The sequence below is a fragment of the Brassica oleracea genome, chromosome C9 (genome assembly GCF_000695525.1).
Source record: "Brassica oleracea var. oleracea cultivar TO1000 chromosome C9, BOL, whole genome shotgun sequence".
In the NCBI taxonomy this organism is placed as follows: domain Eukaryota; kingdom Viridiplantae; phylum Streptophyta; class Magnoliopsida; order Brassicales; family Brassicaceae; genus Brassica; species Brassica oleracea.
In genome coordinates this window covers 11,758,169-11,769,107 of record NC_027756.1, presented here as the reverse complement: position 1 = coordinate 11,769,107, position 10,939 = coordinate 11,758,169, and the positions used below count along the sequence as shown (strand labels likewise).

Genomic DNA, 10,939 nt, shown 5'->3' with positions numbered 1-10,939 from the left:
CTACTCATAAGATTTCTGAAATCTGTGTACTAATAAAAACATTCTCATACTTTATGATATATTTTTCTTGTTTGACATGTGATTTTCAGAAGATTTCTTTGTCGGTAAGTTTCATAGTTGATGTGTTCTAACATAATTTTTCGTTTGTATGAGTGGTGTCTCAAAAAAAATGTCAATGAAAACAAGACTGTTAAAAATATGTCATGTAGTATGAAGATAAAAAATGATTATTTTCACAACATAACTAAGAACAAACTATGCATAACACAAATAACCAATACCTTAAAATGCATTTGTCTATGTAAACACACCAAACGATAATATAATAGTGTCTCATCGAAATTCATTGTTAAAAAATTTCTATAACTTTTTTTGTACCTTAGAAGCAAAAACTTTTTGAAAAACTATATTGTGCAAATTCTTAATAATCAATGATAATCTATAGAAATCAATACAAAATATTTGATAGAAATTAGGAAACATTTGTGAAATCTACTAAACTTTTAAAAATCTGTCAAATTCTAAAATCACTCAACTCTTTCCAAATTCTGGTTCCAATAACCCCCCTAAAATTTAGTAAATTATATACACATCTATACGAAAAAGAGAACTGCAAAAACATTTTTAAATTATAACTAAGACAAACTAAATCGGTCTACGATATAAACAAAAACTAAAATTAAATATATATTTTATTACATTAAAAGTACAAATCATAATCTAATATTAATTTAAATTTAAGTTTTAGATATTCTATGGCGAGTTGTGCTAATGGATCCTTCTGCAGACATTGTATAGAGATTCGTGACTGAGTAGATACAATTAATTGTTAAACGAAAGAGGGTGCGGTTAAAGCTGTTTGGAATCATTTTGGCCTCAATAGATTCCCTCTGCCACAAAGTCTGAATGTTTTGGAAAGACAACACTTCCACTCTTTCTTTCTTTTTTGTAACACAGACACACTTCCACTCTTATTCGCCAAAAACTTAAAAGGTTTCTGATTACTTCCTGTTAGTAAGTAATTCATCTAATACGTACAATAAATGAAATTTATCAATGATGACAATTGACTTTTGGTGCCTTTGTCCCCCTAGTGTAAAATGTTATGTATTTAGTCAATAATATAAATTTTGATTGTGACACAAACTAAAACAAACTAATGAACTATATTAGGATACATTTCCTGATCACAAACTAACACAGTAATGAACACTAACACAAGCTATTTTAGATAATATTTCCTGATCAATTATAAAGTGTTATTGATTTGTGTAGTCTTATCAAGTCATACTATTTGACTTAATATTATGATTGTATTGTAAAAGGAAAAAAATTACAGCAACCAATACAGCCTTCCGTTCTATCAACTTATATTGGGTTTGTTCGTGCTTGTACGTTTTTTAACATCCATGTTAAAGTTTGATAATTCATTCAAGCCAAAAATGTACATACATGACACAAGCCCCATATTGGATCGATTCTATACAAATAAAATAATGTAATGATTGGTCAAGAATATCTCATTGTTTATATCTTAAAACTCCTTGGAGATTCATTTTTGCTTTGAAATAAATAAAAATGTCCATTTGATAGATGTTCTATTTATGGTATCCTTTTTTGTCCAGATGTCTTCTTGTGATATTGTCATATTCTTGTATGCTGGCATGTACAGATTATAGAGAACCTTGCTTTGCCTCACAATGTACCATACCAATAGTTATAATTTATTGAAATTATTTGGAACATCTCATCTTTTATAGGAGCATCAAGTGAAGAAAAAATTAAAAGTAAATGAGGATGGTTTGTATTATTTCCTTTCTCGATGACGTTCTTCGTTTTAAGTGTTTGTCGATGCTTTATCTTAACTTGTTGTTTGTAAAACTTAAGCTTTTTGGTTGTTAGTTAGTTTCCGGTGATGGGTTGTTGCTCACCTGCTTTTGTCTCCAGGGATTGTTCTATCGTTCGCTGGCTTAGTTTTCGGGAGATTGGATCTCGCCCGCTGTTGTGATCTTCCTTGTTGTAATCCTTTGTTCTAATGAAAGTAATCGTTCAGAGGGGAAAAAAGGTTTGTATCCTTTCTCGGGACAACTAATTACTAAATTTAAGTTCAAAAAAAAAAAATAATAACTAATTACTAAATTTTCTTTTAAGAAAAACTAACTAGTAAATAATTTTTGCAAGAGAAAACACTATCATATTCATAACTATTTCAATGAATGCAAATATGCGTTTGGTTAGCGAGGAAAAAAAACATTTTCAGGTGATTTGGTAAATATTGACAAACGGTTTGATATGTATGTAAAGTCTCTACTACAGCAAATAATTATCAGAAATCAACATATTTTTGTAACAAAATCAACATTTGTTTTAACCAGGGATTTTGTGTCAAAGGCTATGCCTATATTTCCATTTATTAATTATGAATTAAAAGAAAACTAAACCTTGATATTTATATTTGTAAGAATTAGATAATAAATGATACAATCAAGATTTATCTTTTAAAGTATACTGAAAATGCACAATGAATCATAAACGAGATCGCCAGAGATCGTTGAACCTCTGCCCCAAAGAAAAATGGAACTTTGTGTAGAGCGAAAAAAAAGACAGGCGTGTGGGGTACAAATGGCACTCAAAGGCTGTGATCAACTTCTGCAAAGTAAAAAAAACTTTCTAGAATTCAAAATACAAATGTATAATTTTTTACTTTCGTGGCTACATCACTATGTATAATATTTCCATTCTTGTGACACACAGTGATGAAGCGATGGGATTTTTTTGATTGGATGAATTTTGAGTTAGTTGGACTCTATTTCATAGAATTTGAGCGTAAGTGTTTTTAAAAATCAAAATTTAAACTGATTTTTTAACAGAGCAAAAATTTTATCGGGAATATGTGATCCCATTCGCGATGGCTTACGTCTACTCCTTGCATGCATATCTCAGTACCAAAAGACAATATCCTCGTCTCACCTATGTTTGTTCACGTAGAATCAACCTATCCAATTCTTGAAAGAGTATTACAATCAAAAGTTCAGAACAATGCATACCACAAATCGTATAAGAAAATGGTTTTGAATGAATTTTAATATTATGTGTAAATCATATCTTAGCTTGTCCATTTGCTTTAGGCCTAGCCGCCTTGGCAACATTTTGTTTGTTCATCTAAAGTATTTACTTTGTCACCAACGTGGTTATTATAAAGGGTCAGCACATCACATAATTAGCAAAGAACCCGTTCAGCGTCTCCGTGCAATGTATTTTTAATTTTATTTAGGCGGCTAATTTTTTTTTAACGTTGACTAACTATCTTATTACAAAGTATGAAAAATATTATAGATTATTTTACGGCTGAAAATTTTATTTTATAAAGATTACATATGATTGCATCAAGTCCACAATGTCAGCGATCAAATCCTTTGATCTATAAGTATATTTTTCTGAACCGTTCTATCAGATCCATGATTGACGGTACTTTTTACGCTATTCTGAAAAAAATTTGTATAATTTTTTTCCGTTAATTTGTATAATTCCGCATTTTCTAAGACTCGAAACCCAAACTTACCGGTGCATAAGCGTTATTAAACTTTTAGCCAAATACAAAAGAGAGCTTCCAAAAAGAGGGCTAATTTTTAAGTTGACCATTTCACATTTTTTTTAAGATTTCTTTTTTTTTTCGGTTACCATTTTTACACTCACCATCGAGTTCCATGCACGAGAGTCCGAGCTGGGGACAATACCAAATGCAAATTTACAACTTTTATATTTTCATACGAATAATTATACGAAGAATTAACAAAAGAAAAGAGAGGTAGATAGAAGGCAATTAAGAAGAATTAACAATACGTTCTGCTAATTGATAAACAACTTGAGATACCCTCACATTATTCTCTAGCGAAAGTTTTCCTTATAAGAGGAAAATTAAACTTTAGATGTATACATCTACTTTTAAAAAGGTATGATAATATATATAGTTTTAGAAGTTTGTTTGAAAATCAAATGGAGAACATAAGTATATATATATCCAAGTTGGTTATGAGGATCCGGTTGGTAACTTATCCGGCTTATTCCGGACACAAATAAACAAGAATAAAAGAAAACTGATAATGATGTATGGTTTGTACATAAAGTTCAAAAAAAAAATATGATGTATGGTTGTGAAAAGATAGATATATAAATAACTTAATATTTATATATATTCGTTAATGAAACACCTAAATGACGAACCAGCACACAAATTAATCTTAAATATATAGAGTACGTAAGAAAAAAAATTTAAACTTTAAGTACGTAAATTCTGAAACCTAAATATAGAATGATGCTGGTTTACTCTACATTTCATTAGAAAACATAAAACTGTTTCAAAAAGAAAATATATCAATGTTCGATTGCAAGAACATATTCCTTATTGAGCATCAACTTTCCTTTTTAGGTAACCAATTATTTCGAAACCAGGTGCTACATAGAGCCAGAATTTGCAAGTTGATAATTTTGCAACTTGTTTGTATTTATTTATACATCATCGTATTATAGACTTAATCTTGGGTTAGATTCACCGACCAATAGGATTGTGTTATTTCATATTCGATATCTTTAAAAAAAAAACAAAATATTGTCAAATTATATTATGTTTTTAAAATTAAAAAGTAAAAAGAAATAAATAAAAAATAGTAGTAATTACAAAAAAAATATTTTTAACGTCGTCAGCAAAACATTAAACCCTAAATCTTAATTCCTAAACCCTAAACCCTTGGGTAAACCCTAAACTCTATGATAAATCTTAAACTATAAATCAAAATCACTAAACACTAAAACATTTAAGGGTTTAGGGTTTTAGCGTTTAGTATCTTTTATTTTGAGTTTAGGATTTATTCAAGGGTTTAGGGTTAACCCAATGGTTTAGGGTTTATCTAAGGGTTTAGGGTTTACCCAAGGGTTTAGGTTTTTGGATTTAGGGTTTAGGGATTAGGATTTAGGGTTTAGTGTTTTGCTGACGATGTTAAAAATATGTGTTTTAAAATTCTTTTTTCTGTAACTAGTATTTTTTTTTTTAAATAATATAATTTGACAATATTTGTTTCCTTTTTTAAAAGATATCGAATTTGAAATAATGAAATCATATTGGTTGGTGAACCTAGATGTTCATCCTAGGGTGTGAACCCAAAAATAACTCCATATTATATTAGATTTTAGTTTCAATGATCGCCAAAATATCATTAATACAAATAATTATATTATATGTTTTGATTGTTTTTTTTTTTACAGCAAAGCATTTACATACTCATATTGACTCTGTAAACCAAATCGGTAACTTCGCATCCATGTGAACGACAAAGAACGATTGTTTCCTAGCACTGCGTGCTAAGCTATCTGCCAGAAGGTTCGCCGTCCGAGGTACATGGACGATGTCTGAGTTGAGGAAACTTCCTTTGAGAAGCTTGATGTCTTCCAAATAGCTTTTGAATGCTGGTCATTCTCTGGTTCCAAAACCATCTTCACCAATTGAGAAAAATCCGTTGCAAACGTTACCTGAAACTGTCTTAAATTCTTCATACATTCTATTGCCCAAATCAATGCCTCTACCTCCGAATGGAATGGTGAAAGACATGCTCTTACATTCCTTACCCCTAACAGACCATCAAACCCGGTTAAAGTATTATACCAGCCTTGCCCTGGAAATGAGTCCTTATCTTTCCATGAACCATCTACGAAGCACCATCGACTTGGTGTCGCAAGGGGAGGACTGATCTGTACCGAAAGCCCCCTCGTTGGGTCATTTACCACCTGTGCTTCTGCCCAAAGTGATGATTCTAGTTCTGCTAATTGAAGAGTGTCCCTCGGATCAATATCCAGATTACTAAAAACTTTGTTATTTCGGGCTTTCCAAATATACCATAAAATCCATGCAAACTGATGACCATCCATCTTTGGCTGAACTCTCCAAAAAAGATGATCCATATTAGCAAATAATGATGTGATAGGAAAGATATTATGAGATGACGGGATCTTAGATAATGCCCACACTTGGCGTGCCGGGGAACATTCAAAAAATACATGGTTTATTGATTCTTCCGGATCTCCGCATCGAGCACAACATATATCTCCTTGTATCCCTCTTGCCTTTAGATTTTTCATTATCGATATACATCCTGAGAGAATTTGCCATAAGAAATGCTTTATTTTTGGGGGGCAACCGCACTTTCCAACAGAAGGCTTTAAGAATATCCACTGTGGGGCCGTAAAAATCTGGTGGTTTTTTCTTATCAGGATATACTCGTTCCACTTGATAACCTGATTGGACCGAATATTTTCCATTGTTAGTAAAATACCATCAATTCGTATCCTCAAGCTGATTCCTACTTAAAGGAATACTTTCAATAATTTTTGCATCCGTAGGATCCACATGAGCGAGATTCTGAATTAATGAGGGAATCCACTGTGAGGTCCGGATAAATGTTGTGAAATTTTTTGTTTGCTGGTCTCGGGCGAGTGGCTGAGATCCAAGTATCATACCATACAGAGATAGACGAACATGTTCCCACCCTTTTAATTAGTCCTTTACAAACCAGAGATCTAGCAGAAATAATACTTCTCCAACCATATGACGGACAATAAGAACGAATCGGTTCCAGGGGTGAAGCATTCATGTAATACAATTAGTCCATTGCTGTTTTGATTGTTTTCAATTTGTAATTTATAATATTTCAATATTTTTAATGAAATATACCGTTTTGAATATGTGCAACAAAACAAGACTCAACGAAACACATTAAAATATGAAAATTCAAGAAAATTAACACATAGGAAAAAAAATTGAACATAGGTGTAAGAATAGTTTGAACTTTGAAATGATCCTGCTTTGACCCATTTAGCTGCTTCTTTTAGATACGTCAAAAATAATTAACCTCTCGAAAAGAAATGGTGATATTTTAGTTCAACTTTCTACTTTTCATAAAAGGATTTTCTCAATGTCAAATGATTTTAGAATCTATAACCGTCATTTAGATTATAATGTATTGATCAAATACATGATAATAGTCTATAAAACTATTTCAATTTCAAACAACATAAAACTCCTTTTAAAACGTTCAACTTATTCTTACAAAAGTTAGTAAATCAATTTTCAAAAAAAAAATATTAAAGAAACTAGATATGCACTATAAATTTAAAGTTACTAGATTTCGATCCGCGCAACCGCGCGGATTTTTGTTTTCATTTATTTTTATATAAATATTTTGTTTTCAATTCTAAATTGGTATATATTATAATATATATGTGTCTATCAATTTTTAAAACATAATAAGTTTACGGTATATTTTTTTCATTGAATAAATTGTTTCAAACTTTCATATGTATTTATATCTTCTTCAATATATATATTTTCGGATTTTTATTTCATTATTAAAATCGTAACTATATATATAAAGATTAGTAAAATATTGTTTTATTGTCATATTCAAAGATATTATAACATTTCACAAATTTAGAAGGTTTTTAAAAAATTAAACTTTTCTCTTCATAGATTTATATTATCGAGAAATAATTAAACATTTAGTTTTTGTTTAATGTTTAAAATAAACTATATAGTTTAAATTTTTTTTTCATTGGTTGAAGGTAGTAAAGATTAATCATTGTTAGATAATATGATTTTTGTTATTTAATTTTTTTTTATAATTTTAAAAGTTAACATCGACAAATATTTAAATAATTAACAAATGGAGGTATGATATTACAACATTAAATTATATCTATTTAATTTATACTATCTATAAATCCAATGGATCATCTATTGTTTAAATCCAATTATTGATAGCCCAATAAAAATTTCTGGTATGCTCAAAATTTAAATGATAAGATTAAATATTAAATGTAACATGACTTTCTAGGAATAGGTCCATTAGGTTCATTTTAAAAAAAAATCACATATGAATCAAGGTTGTGACTTCTGTTTTAATATATAAGATATCTGTTTAATCAACTGATCACTGGACATATGAAAGCTAATACACCAGACAAACTTACATATTATGCTATATTTGAATTGTGTTTCTCTAAAGCTATTAACCGTATACTAACCGTATATAGTAGAACATCTATAAATTAATATTCGATAAATTAATAATCTCTATAAATTAATAAATTTTGCCGGTCCCAACTTAGGCCAATGTAAAATATGACACAAATTGATAAAATAGTAAGATAATAATATTTTTAAAACTTGCATGTAAATATATAGTCCCATTAAAATCATAAATTAATAATCTATCTATATATAATTTTTATAGTATTCATTTTATATTCACAATGAAAATATCTTAATTTTTCTTAACATTTTAATATATTTTGATAATATTTAGTAAAATTATATCGAAAACTATTTAACAATCATATAAAACATAAAAATATACACAAAATAAGATAATAAAAAAAATATGAAAGTCAAATTTCTAAAATTTGAATAATGTACATACGATAAAATCAAATATTTTCGTATTTTATATATAAACATATTAAAAATAGAAAAAAAATAAGGAAACTTTTGTAAATTAATATCTCTCTAAATTAATAAAATTTCAAAGTCTCAACATTATTAATTTATAGAAGTATTACTGTATATACAAACAATAGACAATACCAACATGACAAGAGAGGATCTTGACTACCGTCAATGATTCGGGCCATTAATACATTAATCTTCTCATGATATACAATTAAGATTACATAAATGTTTGGTAGTCCACTAATTCAAAGTGATTCAGTAACCACATCATTTCACCGAAGAATCTTCCTTCAAGGGTCAAATATTTCTCCGAAGGTGATACAAATATTTAAACTTTCTACATTTCACATAAAGGCAACTGAAAAACAGTTTCCATATTAATAAAAGTAAAACGATGAAAAAGCTACAACACCACTATCACTAAGTGACTAGTTAAACCACTATTTTATTCTCCTAAAATAAATCTATATTTTGTAATTATTATTATTGTTTTGTAAAGAACGTGAATTGTTTATTCTGGTGCAGTACTATACAATCGAGTCATATATTAGTTTTTGTTCTTGATGTAAGTGAGAATCAAAAATAAATATCCATTATATGACTCGACTCGATTCCAATATTCCATATTAAATTAAGTCGGAAAATATAATATTCATCTCTTCTTTCTTCAGACAGATATGCTTTCACCAGAAGGAAGTTGTTGTGTATTGCATTTGTCGTTGAGGCTGAGACTGACATTCCACAAAGCTACTCAAAAAAGCTTCTTCTTCCTCATGCAACCCATTCAAATTCTGCCACAAGTTTATAAGATATATAATTCTTAGATTATTATTAACTTAAGCTCAATTGAAATACAATCTTTATGTAAATAAAATTAATGTAGTTTGGTTATTAGATAATTACCCAAAGGTCGTCGTCTTCTTGTATAGTGAAAGAAGAAGCAATCTTGGGGTTCTCTAAAACTTCGTCGTTACGTGCAAACCTGCCACGTACTCTTGGTCTGTTGTCCGCCAACGTTTTCCGGCATGCATACTTCAAAAAAAAAATTCATTTAAATAAACTAAATTATAACCATGCAACAAAAATTATCCCATAATGATATTAAAAGCCACATATTACATTTTAAATGAGTGAATTTTCAAATTATACATAGAATTTCAAATTAATTATAACTAATCAATCAAACATATATATTTCATTACTATACTAGATATTTTATTTTGTTAAAAGGCTTACTATACTAGATATCAAGCTTATAAATTAAAGTTTTTTTTTTTTTTTGTAACATTTTAAAGTTTTCTTTTATATTCAAAATGCAACTCGTTAAGAAGTTTCAATATGTTAGGTTTGATTGAATCAAGATCACAGCTGGGAATTCTTTTCTCCATTGTACTGAAAAATAGAGTTTTAATAAAAAAAAAAACATATATATTTATTTTATTTACGTGACAAAATATTAGGTCAAGACGGCATGAACATTTATTATATTACCTTAATGGTTTTGGTGAAGTTTCTTTGTGTTCGTTTAGCCCTATACTTTGAAATCTTCTCTTTACGTTCTTCCGCACTGTAACGCCCCACCTTCAAACTCTGTTCTTCTCCGGGAAACGGCGTCGCCCATGAGCTCTCCACACCTAAAGGACTCGAGTATGATCGTTGTCCCGCAGTATCCATTCCCAGATTCTTTAAAAGTACACAAAAAGTTACTCTCTTTGTTTTAGAGGTGAAATTACAGAGGAAAACAGTAAATTGATACCTGCAAATCTCCAGTGCTGTAGACACGTCGCATGTGATCGGAGAGGAAGGAGTTTTCAGGCGAGCTTAAGAGATTCTGATTCTGAAAACTCGATGAATCTTCCATGACTGAAGAGTTAAACAGAGGATGCTCTGTTTTGACGGCGTCGAAGCTTTCGAAACTGGGGAAAGTGTTAGTGTGGGAGAGGTTAAGGGTTTGGAGTTGAGAGAGTGGAGGAGATGAAGAGAGGAGATGATGAGTCGTAGAGGTAAAGTTGTCAAAGAAATTGAAAGGCTGATCATCTATAGGATTAAGATAAGGATTGTTGCAGAAGAGATCTGTTGTTGTTGTTGTTGTGTCGGAAGAAAACATATCTGGTTCAGTACTACTTGAATGGTGGCAAAATGAGGAAGAAGATGAAGACCCATCAAAGATATAAAGCTCAGAATCCATTCTTTTTTTCTTAACAAACTCTAGATTTTTTCAATCGAAGAAGAAGAAGAAGACAGCAAGCAAAACACTTCAATCTTTTGGGTTATGTTCTGTCTTCTTTTTTGGTTTGTTTCTGTAATTGAATTGACCAAATGAAACGGTTACAGAGAGCACAAGTGACACTCGTGATCTTTATTTTTGAAAAATCACCAGAATCCAAAAATGGCAAAAAGAAAAGAATTAATGTAAATTTGGACTTTTTCCGAAAAAGTGTT

The 10,939-nt window shown here is 29.8% G+C and overlaps 1 protein-coding gene across 1 annotated transcript; it reads right to left on the bottom strand.

Moving 5' to 3' along the window:
- Positions 1-9,042: 9,042 nt before the first annotated feature.
- LOC106317075 (two-component response regulator-like APRR7) lies at positions 9,043-10,939 on the bottom strand. Its single transcript, XM_013754936.1, has 4 exons — positions 10,254-10,939; positions 9,989-10,180; positions 9,401-9,529; positions 9,043-9,288 (listed from the first exon to the last, which is right to left on the bottom strand). The coding sequence occupies exons 1-4, from the start codon at positions 10,683-10,685 to the stop codon at positions 9,181-9,183; spliced, it is 861 nt and encodes a 286-aa protein (XP_013610390.1). The 5' UTR covers positions 10,686-10,939; the 3' UTR covers positions 9,043-9,180.

What these genes read in the sequence shown, in the direction of transcription:
- LOC106317075 (XM_013754936.1), bottom strand. Translation starts at nt 10,685, where the DNA reads ATGGATTCTGAGCTTTATATCTTTGATGGGTCTTCATCTTCTTCCTCA. An exon ending in ACTTCACCAAAACCATTAAG is followed by an intron (nt 9,530 to 9,988) that starts GTAATATAATAA and finishes TTTTTTTTGAAG; the next exon opens with TATGCATGCCGGAAAACGTT. An exon ending in AAGAAGACGACGACCTTTGG is followed by an intron (nt 9,289 to 9,400) that starts GTAATTATCTAA and finishes AACTTGTGGCAG; the next exon opens with AATTTGAATGGGTTGCATGA.